Raw genomic sequence first — 16,369 nt, forward strand, 5'->3', positions numbered from 1 at the left:
TATATATATATATATATATATAATAGATAAAGAAATTAAATTCTCCTACCTCCTCCTACAGTAGCAGATCTGGTTAAAGAGGCATCCTCCTGTCCTTCGAGTTGCCTTTTAAGTTCTTCTGCAGATTGAGAATGGAGCTGCAGGAAGTCTTTTATGGCAAGTGAAGCTTCCTCTTTAACGGGATTTATCATTCTCTGCAGCACCAGGATGTCTTCCTGCCGGACTCGCAAACAGAGTTTCTCCATCTCTCTCATATTGGAGCGGAGTTGCTGTAACAAGTTTAAAGAGTTATTTTGTAGCTTACTATGCAAGAGCACCAGACACCTTCAGTGGTTGGGAAGCAATTACCATCTTGATATCTTTAAATATTCCTTAAAAGTGATAAGTTTTAATAAACTAAGACGAAAAAAAACCCAGTCCTCAAGACCCAGGTTTTAAGCAAACCTCAATGTTCTAGGTCACCTCTCCTCTTCATCCCTTTTCTTTTCCAGACTGCATTGTTTGCCTGTCAAAGACGTCCCCAAATGCTATAAAAGCCCATGGCTCTGATAACAGAGTGAATCCTCTCCTTGAATCCATGCTGGGTGTTCCAGAGTCTGTTATCTTGTGTCCCCATGCTACTCCCTGGTCTTTTCATAATGCTTTTGCAGAAGAGTCACTCTACAAAAGATATAGTGCTCTGGAGAAAAGAGCTTTGTCCTCACTTAAGGTAGTTCAACCTAAAGATGATCCCTTCCAAGTAAATGATCCTCCTCCTACTGATCCTAAGGCAGATGATAGCCCTGTAACCAACAGTGATACTGAGTGAGAGAGTGATTTAGTCACCTCAACCAGAGCTCAACACCGTCCACAGGGGAAGGCATCTGCACTTCCAAGCGCTTCTCACTTGGATGTGCCACTGCCTCATAACCAGCTCACTAAGACTGTTGTATTTTTAGTATTTGCTCGTGCTTGTGAGTTCACTCAGTTCTCTATAACAAAACATAAATGGGGATGGCAGCCCCCAGCACAGCAGCCCCTGAACAGTGCAGTGAGGCATCACTGGGACATGCTGTTGAGTCTTTTTGGACTACTTTCTCTAAGAGAAACTAAGCTATCTGCACCAGGAGAATAAGAACCAAAGATCAAGGAACAGATCTTACCTATTATCCTCTCTGGCAAACTAATTTATCCACAGTATCAGCCAAGGACAAAACAAGGGAGAAATATTCTTGAAGCCATCCCCATTAGTATTTTTTTCTTGCTGTCAATTTTATACTTTATACACTCCTCCAAGTAAGGAAGTCTGTTTTATTTTGGGTGTCAATTAAAGTATTTAACTAATGAATTCACTATGTAATTACTGAGGTTATTTAGGTGTCTCTGATCAATTTAGGCCTTTGTCAAAATACCTACACAAGCTGCAACAAGTTAAAATAATATACAAATAAAGTAAGTGGTTGCTTCTCAAAATCTGCTTTTTTAAAGAATAATCCACTGTGGTGGTTACAGCACTTCAGGATACAACCATTTGCAACACCCAACTCATTTTCATTTTGTAAAGACAACTAAGACAACTTCAGAGACAAAGGATAAAGATTACCTCTCCCTCCAATATTTATATTCTTTTTTCAGAAGAAAGTCAAATATATTTATTTGATTGGAATGCCAAATATAATAAACCAGAAAGATTTCTTTAGTTACAAGAGTTTCGAGAAGATACAAACTATTTACAACTAGCAAGGAGAGTCTGTGTGCAGGCATCTCCTGTGAGATAAATTTTTGTCTACAGCAAAAATAAAGAGGTTTTTTTACTGCCTAGGCTTTTAAAAATCTAAAAATGAACACAACTTCTCTTTTTCTACAGATGAAGAAATTTATACTTTAAATTATACCACTTAGTGTTTTAGGACAGAGGTTTTATCTTATTAAAAAAACAGACTGCAATAAAAATAATATTAACTGCATCACATTACAAGGTGATATAACAAATTATATTTCTTCTTGCACTGTTTACCAGTTGTTTTGAGTATTCTTCTCACAGCAGAACAAGAGAATGGATTAACACCAGTGAGGAGTTGGAAAAACAAAGGTTTTCTTCAATAATACAAAGCAGGTACAGACAATGACTTAGAATGGCAACGTTATTTGCCTGGGAAAGCAAGAACTATATATACTAGAATTATTTTTTTTAACATGTATGAAAAAAATAGTAGAAATAGAGAAAAAGGAAATCAATTCAACAACAAATTTGAGATAACACTGCATTAGACAATCAAAGAAAGAACTACTGATTTGTAAAATTCATTTGTCAAATTACTAAGAGTATATTCTGTTGTATGCTATGTACTACTCAGCATTTTAGGCTGCACTATTTAAATCAAGCAAACCCACTGATTAACAATAAAAAAAAGAGGGAGATACAAAAAATAAGATATTGAGCAAATAGAAACATGGTACCCAGTACTTTTCCTCATACATTTCTCATCTTAATGTACTCTGCTCTTCCTGTATCTTCCTCCCATGGTCTGCCCAAAAGTACTGATAAAGAGAGAATGTGATCACTGTTGTAGCCCACCATATGCCAGAATTCTCAGTTTATAAAATCTTGGAGTTTCATTTAAAAGACAAAATGGGACTATCTAGACAAAACATTTCATTATCTATTTTGTGAGAATTATATGCAGAGGACTGAGTGAAGCTGATTCTGCTGTTTTGTTTCAGGAAACAGAATTATTATTATTATTATTATTATTATTATTATCCTGTCTTCGGCCATAACATGAACAAAAAAAGACATGCCAAACAAAACCACGTGAAACAGTAACAATAGTGAGTTTGGGATGAGCTAATAATGCTTTCAAAGCAGCTTCTTCAAATAAAAAGGAAAATTTCCTAGCTGAAACTGAGTTAAAATGTAGCTCTGCTAGGGATCTGCACCACTGCAGCTGCAGCAATTACCAGTATAGCCAATGCACGAGTATAACAAAGACAGTTACTGTGCAGTGACCAACACAGCCACCAACTTGCTGCTGGAGATTTCAAAAATCCTGAGCAGCAGCTTCAAGAGATACAAACTACTCACCCTAGGAATGGCTCAATCTCATCCTCACTTTCACTCTTCACTGTTACCTTGCTGATCAAAGAGAAGTATTTGTGAAAAAGACAATGGAGGAACCAGATGAGATCTGATTAGATGATATACTGGGAGTTGGACCTTTGAAGGTGCCTTCCAACCCAAACTATTCTATGTTTCTGTATTTGCCTATCATCTGGTGAAATGTAGTTTTAGTACCTCTTCTTTTGTGGTTTTGGCAAGAGGACTCTTGTTCCATTTACTGTCAATGAAAAGCTAAATGGATTCAGCCTAGCAAGAAAGCTAAGCCCTGTTGTGAGGAAACACATCACAAGAGCTCACCAGGGTGTAACATGATAGATGTTATGGATATGCAAATGCCTGCGACTTCATTTCATAATCATTTTAATGGGACAGAGTTTAATTTCTGGGCAGAGCATAGAAGTATATCACCTTCTTCCCAACTGTTTCCACTTCTAAAATCAAGCTTACTTAGTGAGGAAGGTAATACAAAATTCTGTTTTCACTTAGGGGAATTCCTGAGTTTCAAACTCACCAAATTCAGACCAAAAGACTCAGATTTTTTCTTTATAATATTTGCAGATTTCATGTGTTAACTTCCAAAACCAAGTAACAGTCTTTGTTTCAAATGGCTTTCTCACAAAAAACAGTAGGAAAATAAAGCTGACAAAAACCCTGGGAGATCATTCCTTCAAAGCATGATCTGGCATCTCTATCTTACTTCTGACAGTTGTTTATCTAATCTGGTCTTAAAAGGCTAACTGAATCACGGTGATCATGCCATTATCACACTCGATCTCTGCCACTATAATTCTCTTTTTCTTCCTTCTTCGTTTATCATTTTCCGATAGTTTTCAGGTTGAACTCTCTGTGCTGAGACAGTACACAGATGACACAGGATCTGTCAAATGCAACAAATCAGTCCCTGTTTCTCTTTACCTCCTGTCTTCTGTGCGTTAATCACTGTCAACTCTCCCTCCATTGTTTTACATTAGGATGTAAATAGCGCCTTCAAAGAAACCCACCACCTTAAACCCTCTCAAACATAAATATGGTTTTTAAGAAAGTACTGAAGTAGCTTAGCTGTGCAAATGTAATGTTGCCTTCACTTACCTTCTCTAGACTTTGTTCAAGGTAAGGCAATAAAGGATACATGTTACAAATTTCTTGGCATAGGTCAAAGAAGCTCTTGAGGTTAAAAGATATATCTACCCTACAGATGGCCACAGGCTGCAACAGTGAGCCGATTTTACATGACACTTCACTGATACCATGAACAATCTCCTGCAGCAATAAACTCGTCTACCCTGCTGCTCATGCTCTCCCAGTATATTTGCATAGGATTCTAGAAAGATACTTAATTTGAAGACTGCATAATTTTAAAGATGGTAGAGAAGGCACAAGCCATACAACTAAGCTTTGAAGATTTATGCAAAAGAGAGCTGCCTGAAAACCATCTTGTACTTGTAAACCATTTTCAATTGAAATGGAAATCATAAAAGTGAAAAATATAAAAAATAGATTACCATTTTTCCAGTAGCTTTCCAGGTTAGAGCAACACAGTGGAGAGACTGTCTGCCTGGGTATGTTTTGTAGAGCAGTCTACTTTTGTGGGCTGAATATAGACTAAAGCCAAATCATTCACCCACAGTATTCTTTTTACTGTTCAATGCCCTATATCCTCTCTAGTAACTACAGCATTTTTCTTCCTCTCCTTATGATCAGGGCAGACATTAGGTGTTACAACAAAATCTTGCCGTTTCATTGAAATGAGCTTAAATCTTGCAATAATTAACTAATTGTATGGTACAGTCAGCACCTATGTGGGCAAAGCCTAGCAAAACTGCGTAATTATTCAGGCCCTAATATTTTAAGGAGACTATGGACCACCCCTAAAAATGAGAATCTACAAAAGCACATTTGTGAAAACTAATACATGGTATACAGAGCAATTTTCTCAGTATTTCTGAAAGGGTGTCATTTCCCTGGCTGCTTCTCTTTCCTTTTTAGCAGTCTTTAATGCAGCTCCAGTCATTATAAAGAAGAGGTATACATTTATGCTCATCTATACTTCTATTGTCATTTTGACCATTATCAAAAGTACAAGAGAAGTAATTATTCTGGGTAAACTGAAAATTCAGGAAAAGGGCTAATTATGTGCACATGGATTAAATGTAGAGTGGCTGTGCATATATTTGTCTAAAACCTGTGGCGGATGCCTTGGGTCAATATTGACTTAGGGATTCCTAATGTATTTTTACAACATCTAATTTTGAGAGCAAAGTGTGTGCTGCAGAGAACATTTGGTATCACAATAATTAATCTGATTTCTTCGCAAACAAACAGATCACAAGTCCATTGGTAAACATTTAAACAGCTTACAGCAAACACATTCTACATGTCATATAATTTATTATCAAGTACTCCAGACTCCTAACTATTTAATTGAAACAAAGAGCTAATCTACTCTTCTTCCATGGACCCAGATTCTTATTCTGATCTCTCGGTATCAGAATGTGAACCACTTTAAGGCATAACTTGTACTCAGATCGAAGAGCAACAAGCGTTAAGAAAATGTAAGAAAACTTATTTGGGCTGAAAGCAAAAATGGCAGGCTTGAGGTTCAAGACAAACATAAATGTTTCTAGGTACAAATATGAGGTTTTATTACTGAAGCACTTATCATTTAAAAACATCACCTTCAACATGATTACTTTTTCTCTAATTATTGATAGATTTTGCCCTGCTAAACAAATGATTCTGATAATGAAAAGTTCCAAGAGAAGCATTTTGTACCACTCAGATGTGAAAATAGATTAGAGCACAGACATAAGGAAACGCATGCTTACAACACCACACCTGTTGGAATGCCATTGTTTTAATAGGACTTCCACCTTTGGAAGACTCTTTCTATACCAAGAATAAACTTACATTCAAATTTCAAAGATACTTGGTGAAAAAATAAAAAAACCCCAAACATTCAAACTTCCAAATAACAGAAATATCAAGTGGATTTCTTATATAACTTCCTAACACTTACACTAAAAAAGCTCATTAGCATCTTCCATTCCTTAAAAAAGACACGAAACTCCAGTTCTGCCTACTGTCTAACACTGTTGCTCGATCAGGATTAAGTTCTTTCTGAGGCTTGGGTTGGGTTTTTTTATTTTTAGTCTGGTCTGATTTCCCATAGGAGTTAGTAAGTCATTGCAACCAACATGGGAACTTACAGTATTAGAGTTATGAAATACTGATGCAGCATAGGTCGCTAAAGGTTTGTTCTAGTAACAAAGTCATGCCCCTCTTCTGAACATCTATGAAACCAACACGAAATGCCTCTCCTGCTGTCCCCAGACTTTTGCCAGTACCTCATGTTATAACCACTCTTGCTGTATCTGCTATATGATCACAGTTGCTATATCTGTATCAGCGAACTTTACAGTGCAGATCTGGTCTTTGTGGGGTTTTCTATTGTTAATCTTCTTTGGCTGCGTGCCATTCAGCAGTGTGAAGGCTGATGCCTGGCATTAGCTTTTGCATTGTTTTCATCAAAAACTGCATTTTTTTAGAAAAGGATGTAAGATCCCCAGTATGCTCTGTTATGGGTGACTATGCATGAAGTCACTGAGATGATGCCATGTTGACGAATGCATCTGGTATTTCCTCCTTTGATGATATTATGCATCTAAGAGATTTGCACACCAAACCAGTAGCCCAGATGTTATGTGGTGGATCTGAAACCATGCTTTAAAATTAACAGCATTCCTTATGGCAATTCCTGTCTTCTAATTTAATAATGTAAAAGGATAGTTTCAGAAGACCAGTCTCCAAACTTTTGTTTATTCAACAATCCTGAAACAATTATGACTGTATTTGCCTCAAAGGGCACAATGAGGAAATCCCTACCTTTAAAGTGAAGTAAAGCAACACCATGTACTTGTCAAATTTAGCTGTCAAATGTATGTCTCTGTGAAGATCCATCCCTGAGGTAACCAGTACTATGTATGTGATTTAATTCCATTAATATCACAAGTAATTTTAATACCCTTACCTGAACTGTTCGTCCTGCATTAATGTGCTCTTCATGCAATCTGTCCCAGAGCCTGCATCTCTGATACTAAAATAAAGGAAAAACACACCATAAAATCACTATTTTTACCAACTGGCTATGCAGGAAAAAGGAATCTTTCATAAACAATCACTTTAATTTTCCAAGACTGACAGTAAAGATGCTGAACCATAGGCATTCCCACTGCAAAATTAGAGAGGTAAATAGCAATGTATGTTGTGAATAATTTCGTACAATGTATTTTACTGAACTGCAGATAACCAGGGTTTCAGCATCAGCTTTTAAACACAGAGACATACTGCAGCATCCTGATACTGCTGTGGCATAAACCACTTGGTGGTCAGTAAAACAGAGGGCAGAAGGTGGAAAAAGGAATGGAAAAGCGGATAAGCAGCACTGATCATACAGGGCAACAAGGTGTCTGATACTACTTACAAAGAAAATGGCATTCATTACACAACACTATTGTCTGTATTTGCACTTACCATTCGTATATAGGTATAAACACAGTTAGGAGAACCATTAAGCCAGATTTGGCACCTGCATGAGGCTCCACTAACTTCAGTGGGAAACTATCCAGACAGCACTTTCCATGTGACAGAGACCAGAGTAATTACTCCATTAGCAGAGAGCTAGTTTTGCAAAAGAACTGCTTATCATTAGAAATAAACCTTTCCATCATCAAAATAACTCATTCCATGCTATTGCCAGTTGATATAAATAGCACAGAGACATTATCATGAAGAAGAGTACTAAAATAATGTAAGTAGAAGCCATGATTCCTGAATATGTGCTGAAAACATCAAAGATTGTATTTACAATACTAAAAATTGTTAGAACATTCTTACTAATTGTTTAAATAACAAGACAAAATATTTACCATGATCTGTAAGGTATTTGTACATAAAGTTTAATTCCTCATTTTCTTAAAATGCTTTGTTGCCAACAAAAAACTATCTACGGCCTACATCTTTCCTTAATTCTTTTCATCATTTTAGAGGCCACTGCAATAAGGATGACAAGTTACTCAGCTTTCTAAAAGACAATGAGAAATCTGAAGTTTCTTCTTATTCTCAGAGGAAAAAAGTCCTTTCATGTTAGGATTTTGTTGTGCTATGGAAAAGTTTTACTGTTCAATGAAGTCACATCCAAGTGATTTTTCTACAAAATTATCAAATTCTGCATAAATTATTATGCCATTAAAATTATATTGTTCTTTAAAATAAAATGGACAAAAAATCTGTATCAGCATTAGATCTTCTAATTCTGTAATCCCTGAAAGTGTACCAAAACAGGAATTTCTGAGGATGGAACAGAAGAGGTTTCGGGAAAATCTACCTTTTCAATATCAACTGACTGTAATATATTGTCCACATACCAAGTAATAAAGAAACCTGTTTTCCAGTTAAGAACAAGAAGAATTCCTCAGGAAACCTTTATTGCTCTTCATAATTTCTACTAGAAATGCTCAGCACATTTATGTGCTTTATATATTTAGAAGTTTTATTACTTTGCTTCAAAATTCCTAGTATGATAGGAATGAGGTCATTCCTAGATGACCTCAGAGAATCCAATGACTTAATACACCCAGAGCTGTGACATTTATATGGTCAGAGAATTCCTCCTTGTTGACTTCTTTTTGTCATCCGACATACAGTAGGCCATACTTCTGACAATGTTCACCCTGTGGCACTCGGACAGCAAACCTTGAGAAGAGATGGCATGGGCATTATTTGTCATTAACAAGTACGTGTAATACTAAGGGAGGTCCATGAAGTAAATCACCTATGGAATCCTAACCTGTTAGAGCAGGTCCAGAGGATGACCACAGAAATGATCAGAGGCTGGAACACCTCTCCTGTCAAGAAAGGCTGAGAGACTTGGGCTTGTTCAGCCTGGAGAAGAGAAGGCTCTAGGGAGACCTTATTGCAGCCTTTCAATATATAAAAGGGGCTTAGAAGAAAGATTCTTTTTACTAAGGCCTGTAGTGATAGGACAAGGGGCAACGCTTTTAAACTGAAAGAGGGTAAGTTTAGAATGGACATGAGAGAGAGAGATTTTTTTTTACAACAAGGGTGGTGAGGCACTGGCACAGGCTGCCCAGAGACGCTGTGGCTGCCCTGTTCCTGGCAGTGTTTAAGGCCAGGTTGGATGGGGCTTTGAGCAACCTGGTCTAGTGGAAGTTGTCACTGCCCATGGCAGGGGGGGCTGGACTAGATGATCTTTAAAGGTATCTTCCAACCCAACAACTGTGGTTCCAAGATTCTGTGATACTTAATCATAATTGTGCTACAGCCAAATAGTTTTTATTCCACATCAGAAATACAAAACCTAAGGTTACTCTTAGACACTCAATCTATTTTCCTCTTTGTCCCATTTTTTTTTTTGAGAGCTCTGTTTAGAAAGAAACCTTCATGCTTACACTTGGGACCCCTTCCATTTCTCCTTGAAAGTAGCCGGTGTACATGAAAAGATCTCAAAGCTTTTCATAAAATCCTCTGCATTAATATTTGTAGCAGGTAGCAGGTAGCTCACCTGTGTTTCTGAAAGCTCTGCAATAAATGTCTTTTATGAATGTATACACTCTGATGAAGGCTGCAGTAAGACTCAGATATCTTAATTTCTCATTTTCTATCACTTTGACATATCTTCCCACTGCAACAACAGTCCCCAGACAAAGGTAAAAGGTATTTTGGACAACATCCTTTACCTTTGGCATAGTCACAGGAAATGAAGTTAAAACTGAAAGCAACAGAAATAAGGATGCCATGTCTTACAGCACTTATTTTTAAGGATTGTTGTGTATCACCAAAAAGCCTTAGGGCAGCATGCCAAAATCCTTCCTTCCTGTAGTATGATGACAATTGCTTTCATCTCACAGACGCTAACAAAGTTGTAGCTCTTTTGGATAAGCATGCATTTTATTCCCTCTTTGGGAGTGAGTGAAAGGCCATCCAATTCATGGACTGGATTTAGAAAAAAAGAAATCTTTGGAGGAAACATGGAAAGAAAAAAAAAAAAACAAACCAAATGTGGAGAACTGATTTCTTAAGGATGTAGTTTTTAAATCTTCAGAAACTGTCATACAAAAGTTGGACTCTCAAATAGTTGAGAAGCAATGACAATGGGTTTATGACAGCCACTTCCTCTGAAAAGGTGTACTCAAGGTCAAATTTCATTATATATTGATTTTATAGTTTCTTCAAACAGTGATTTAGTAGATTAATTGTTTGGACTATCTCTGGAACCAAAGGTTTAAATCAATATTCATGAAATGAGGTTAGAGATATTGGCTTCATCATAAGTAAATAATGTTGCTGCTCTAAGCAATTTGACATAATTAGTGATTTTTGCTTAAAAGTAGCCTGTAAAATAAACAGGATGAGATTTTACCAAATTATCCCTTTACCTCTGAGGATGTTTGGTTTACATGGCTGAAAGTTAATTTTACAAAAGGTATTTTAGAGAACACCATTTAAGGTAGTGATGCTGACAGCTCAGTACTGCAACACATTCATTGTGGCTAAAATGCATGTAAAAAATATAAAATACAAATTACCGTGGAAGTATTTCAACCAAACCACTGCAAGTGTTCTGATAATTTCAAATTCCCATTGCCATATTTCTATTCTTACCATCTCATAAATCTACTAATAGAATAAACTTCGGAATACATATAGTTCTTAGAGACAAAAAAGTATTTTAAAATAGAAAAAAAGTGATAGAAACTTCAAAATTTTAAGAAGATTACACTAAGTATGGACTTCGTAAAAATCTGACATTTAGGTACTATTTTTCTTTTCAAATGTATTACTTCTCATAAACATTTGTGTCTTATCTTTTTCGTCAACACACAGAAATTCTGAAGTCTTCAATACTGCTGAATACCTTCTGGTATAGTTACCAATTGTCTACTTACAGGTTTTATCCATAGTTACTTGTTTCTAATAATTCTACGAATTAATAATTCAAACATCATATCTGTCAGGATTTACACTGTCTAGAGATGCAGCAATTTTTAATAGTATTCTGAAATCAGAAAGACAAATCTATACTAAATGTTGTTACCACTTTTTGCTTTCATAAAAGTGATCTAGAGGAAGCACCGTTGACACTTTAAGAACTATGTTTACAATTATTTAAAGATTTTTCTGATATGCAAATTTTATGCTGTTGAGTGAACACATCATTCACACTGCTACCACCAAGCACCTGAAAATCTTAAGATATGTCCAAATCAGATGCTTTCAGATTGCATTAAATTTACATTCAAAATATAAAATTCAACTACTTAGTAAAGCATCTCGGTATTTGGTGTCACTGAGTGCCGTTACAGACACACTACAGTCTGTACTGCCTATAATTAAACTCTGGCTAAGCATGAGTTTCTCTGACAATGTTTTCAGCAAAGTGTTAGATCAGAACTAACCTAAAGACTCGTTTTATCTTGAGTGCTAATATTTTCCGCATGTTCTTTGAGACACAGAAAACCATCCCTGCAACAATCTCCCTCCCTTTCTGTCAGCAAAACAGGAGTGCCTGACACAAATGAGTTCCTGGGCCAATAAAGATTTCAGTTTCCCAACACGTGGCTGACTTAAACGGATGTATTTCGCCCCTTTCTTGGCACCATGGCAACACTATCTGGGTAGATACAGCTTTAATCATTCTTTGTCTAATTACGAAGAAGATTCCCAGCAGGATCAAAGAGTAACCACCAGGTTCTGCAAAACAGCAGTTCTCAAAATCATGTCTCACACTGGTTAAGTAGTACACAGGGTAATAACTGATCATGTGTCTGTTTCTCATTGCAGCACCCAAAGCCTTTTGAAGCTTCTTGATAAGGTGTTTATATAACATAAATGAGAGAGGTTTTACATATATGGACAATACTTAGCAAAGAATCTATGTGGCTGCGCAAAGTTACACTACTGGAAAAAAACAACCAAGCAGTGTAACAGTTATGCCCATCCACTCAATTGTCTCTCCCTAATTACTACCTTACACACATCAAAAGCTTTTCTTTACCTTCAATGTGCAACAAAACCTTTTCTGTATCAGTAATGTGCCCTGGTAATCACTTCCTACTCTGTACTGGCAGGTCAGGTCCCCCTCAACAGACTACCTTTTTCCAGTGACCATCAGTTCGTTCCTCTTGGGAACAGCAGCTTTTATGCCACCCTTCTGTGGGTATTTATTACTGCATGCTTTCATTTCTGGATGCCTTCTTCAAGACTTTGAAGAATGGTACACCTCACTGCTTCACACTCATTGAGGCTGTTGGTGTTAACTGGAGTACTGCCATAAAGGTGTAATTTTAAACGTAATTTTAACGTAAGACAACTATGGACAAAAAACTCTACCTTTCTTCAACCAAGAAATCCCTTTTGGTGGATCATCGCAAATGCTTGTTGCTTCCATGAGCAGTTGAGCAACTTCTGGCTAGAGAAAGAAGGGCATGATCTAGCTACCAAGACTGTCTCTATTTGAATCAAAGAGCTTGCGTGGAAAAGCTATTATTATGATGCTCTCCTCTAGGTTCCTCTGTATCCTGTCCTAGTCCACATTATTCATCACTAGCTACCCTTAGCTACCTCTATGGCCCCTGCTAAGTACGGGCCATACACACTGAGGGATGTACACACTGATTCCTGGAGGTTGTATACCCCTCCGGGACAACTGTAGGTGTAATACTGACTCTGCTGTACTCTGGCTACAGTACAAAGTAAGTCAATTAACTGTTCTTTGTGGAAAAAGTTGGAGAACAGGAAGCTGCATCTGGTTACTACAGAACAGGGCTGCTGCAAATTGGATGATTCCAAGGCAAAACTACTGCTGAATCAGCTGGCATTTAGGTAATGTAATGAATTATACAAATAGGCAATAACAAAAGAGTAAACAACATGCTGTGACTGAAAAAAAATAGATCATCTCATTCAGAAGTTATTGCTTCAGGCAAACAACATACTAATACACTTTTCAGTTGGTGAATATTGCAGTTCACATCCTTACTGTATCCCTAACCCTCACCATGAAAGAATCAGAAGATTATTTCTCACCATTAGACCTTGCAGCCCCAAGTCTTTCTCTATCCCAGTTTTATTCTTGTCCCATGGTCAGACACTATATCTGCACTTTCACCTTCCATCTGAGGTACTTATTCACAAAATCCTCCCACCTAATTCTTTATCCTTTATTTACCTGAGTCAGGAAGAGTTTTCTCTTGCACACAAGTAAGTGAAAGTAAGAGAATGAGACAGTGGGAACACAGAAAAATCACCTCCCTGTTTCCATTCTCAGATTCAGGACCAATCAAATTAGCAACTCCAGGAATGAGTTCTGCAAATTTCTAAGCACAAGAGTATGCCTTGCTGTTGGGTAAACCTTTAGCAATCTTCAGCTGGTGAAATTCAACCAGTAACTACTGAGCACCTGCAAACCACTTGGGTTTTTTCAGAAGCATACCTCTTGGCCAAAAGAACAGCAGATTTTTAGAGGCACAGCAAAATGTACAGCCCAGACAAAGATGACGCCACAAAAATATCTCAAGTGTTCCAACACACGTCAGTGTGTTCTTTGAAAAGAAATTATCACTAAGCTATCAATCACTAACACTTAAACTAAGCACTTCTTACTGAAAGAAATGGCTATCACTTGAACAACACATTATTTCCTGACTATGTTCTCAGAAAAAAAATACATGGACTTATTTTCTCTGCTCCCATATCCCCAAACTACTTAAGGCAGAAACCTGGCATGAAAAATCTCATCCAAAAGGTTACCCACTTAGTGAAGTTACGGTAAAGTTATGGTAGAAGTTGTGAATGACAGCAGCAAAATGCAAAACAGTTTTAACAATATGTTATACACACCCTTCAGACCATAACTTTCAGGAAATCCAAATCACGTTTGCCTATTTTCTTCCACTTTCTTCCTTCACAAGGTGCTAAAAAACATAGATGGTTGTCCTACACCATCCAGCTTTACATATACACTTGATTTTACACACTGTGAATAAGCCTAATCAATGTAATGCTTTTCAGAACCACGTGCAGAACTGCACAGAACTACAGACGCTCACTGTCACTGATTTTTCTGTGGTGGTAAGTATAATCTTTTCTAAACAAATATGTCCTGTATGATCATTTCAAAACTTCCATCACCATGTTGATATTATAACTGTGTGTTTCTGACTCTCTCTCTTCCTGTTTTTTATCTGCGTCACCTGTTTTAGTAAATCCCTTACCACCTTTCTCAACACACCAATTTTTCTGTTTCCACAGGCTATATCTATACCAATAAACAAAGACTGAGAATGTTTCAAGTCTGAAATCTGGTCATCTGTGCTGTTAAATTGTTAGAACTGACCCTGGCCATGATAAACAGCTCTCTCACAGAAAAAGTTCCTGAGAATGGCTAAAGACTTAGAACAGAACAGCTGTTCCCCATTAGCAATGTGAATGCAGCCACCCTGTCTTGCAGAATATGAAGAATAAATAATATGGACATAGGGCATTTCATGCCAGACAACTGCCCTGGGCACATTTATTTTACCAGTACAGGCACTGCCACAGCCTATGCAAGAATTTAACTTGGAAGCTGTCCTGGGTCCAGCTAGAACAGTCATTTTTTCTCCTTCTTAGTAGCTGGTGCAGTGCTGTGGTTTTGACTTTCAGCTTGGGAACAACGCTGACAACACCGATGTTTTTAGTTGTTGCTAAGTAATGTTTACTCTGACCAAGGACTTTCTTAGGCTCATGCTCTGCCAGGGAGGAGGGGAAGCTGAGACAGGACACCTGACCCAAACTAGCCAAAGGGGTATTCCACACCACAGTACATCGTGCCCAATATGTAAACTGGGGTGAGGTACCCAGGAAGGCCCAGATCACTGCTCGGGCTGGGCTGGGTATCAGCCAGTGGGTGGTGAGCAATTGTATTGTGCATCACTGCTGTTTATTGGTTTCTTTTTCTTTACCCCTTTCAGTGTTATATCCTCTCCCCTTGTTATTTCCCTTATCATTAGTATTGGTAGCAGTAGTGGTTTGTATTATACCTTAGTTACTGGAGTGCTGTTATCTCAGCTTGTGGGAGTTACATTCTTTTGATTCTCCTCCCCATCCCTCCAGAAGCAGACGGAGGATGAAGGGGGAGAATGAGCGAGCGGCTGCGTGGTTCTGAGTTACTGGCTGGGCTTAAACCACAACAGAAGCATCTTCAGTTTCACTGTCAAGTGTGAGCTAATGTCAACAAGAAGCATACACACATGCTACAATTTTGATACAATTCTGTTTCTATTTACTTAAATAATTAAATCTCCCTATTTCTCCGAAGTCAGTTTAAAAATATTTAGAGAAAAAGACAGGTATACACCGTAAGCTACCAGAATAGTTGGCAGCAAACCATTGTGGCTTAAAAATAAAGCAATATTAGGCTGCTTTCCTTACAATAACTTCTTAACACAAAACAGTACTTTCCCACTCTGTAGACTGACTAGTTACTACAAACATAAAGGCCTTTTTACATGCTAAATTACCAGACAATATAGAAGTTTCATTTTTAGCAAAATTTGAATTAAAGCATTTCATAATCAACTTCTCATTTAAATCTCTATGTATAATCTTCCAGCATCACTGCTTCTATACTGTAAAAATAACCGTGGTAGTCAAAGTGAACACTAACCTTCTCAATATTTATTTGGTGTTTTCTTAACCTTTCCAAATCTGTTGGAATTGCCACTTTAATGAATTTCTGAATGGCAGGTTCAATTCGACGGAGTTTAACTTTCTCATCATCTTCAGACATCCTAAAAGCAGCTCTCAGGTAAACACTTGTCCAGTACACTTTCACCAAGGTAGAAACCCCTAAAAACCAAATTAATTACAGGGTTACAAAAATGTAGTAATTTAGTATTTTGTTTTAAAGAAAGCAAAATAAGGTAAATCAGTCTTTGCAGTATTAACTACTTAAAATCTGGACACTGTATTTGCATTTAAATGTACTATTTCCTGTCATTTGCAGGCTTTGGGGTTCATATTTCATAGCTAAAACTTTACATTAACAAAAATAGCTAATTAATTAAGGCAGATGCAAACATGCTTTGCAGCATAATGATAGATGGAAGCCTCTGGAAAAAACTTCAAATGAAGTATTTTTCTCACATCTACCTATGGTGTGAAAGCGCAGGGGGAAAGTACTCAGGTTTTTCTGAGACACATGATTCCTGC

The 16,369-nt window shown here is 37.3% G+C and overlaps 1 protein-coding gene across 1 annotated transcript; it reads right to left on the bottom strand.

Moving 5' to 3' along the window:
- Positions 1-49: 49 nt before the first annotated feature.
- On the bottom strand, positions 50-15,947 carry LOC104402792 (syntaxin-17-like; the record flags this gene model as incomplete). The annotated part of the gene is made up of 3 exons (XM_010010765.1): positions 15,825-15,947; positions 7,128-7,193; positions 50-269 (listed from the first exon to the last, which is right to left on the bottom strand). Coding segments are annotated over exons 1-3 (409 nt in total), but the record flags the coding sequence as incomplete, so codon positions are not given.
- Positions 15,948-16,369: the final 422 nt, after the last annotated feature.

The sequence above is a fragment of the Nestor notabilis genome, unplaced genomic scaffold, assembly GCF_000696875.1.
Source record: "Nestor notabilis isolate BGI_N333 unplaced genomic scaffold, ASM69687v1 scaffold10983, whole genome shotgun sequence".
NCBI lineage: Eukaryota > Metazoa > Chordata > Aves > Psittaciformes > Psittacidae > Nestor > Nestor notabilis.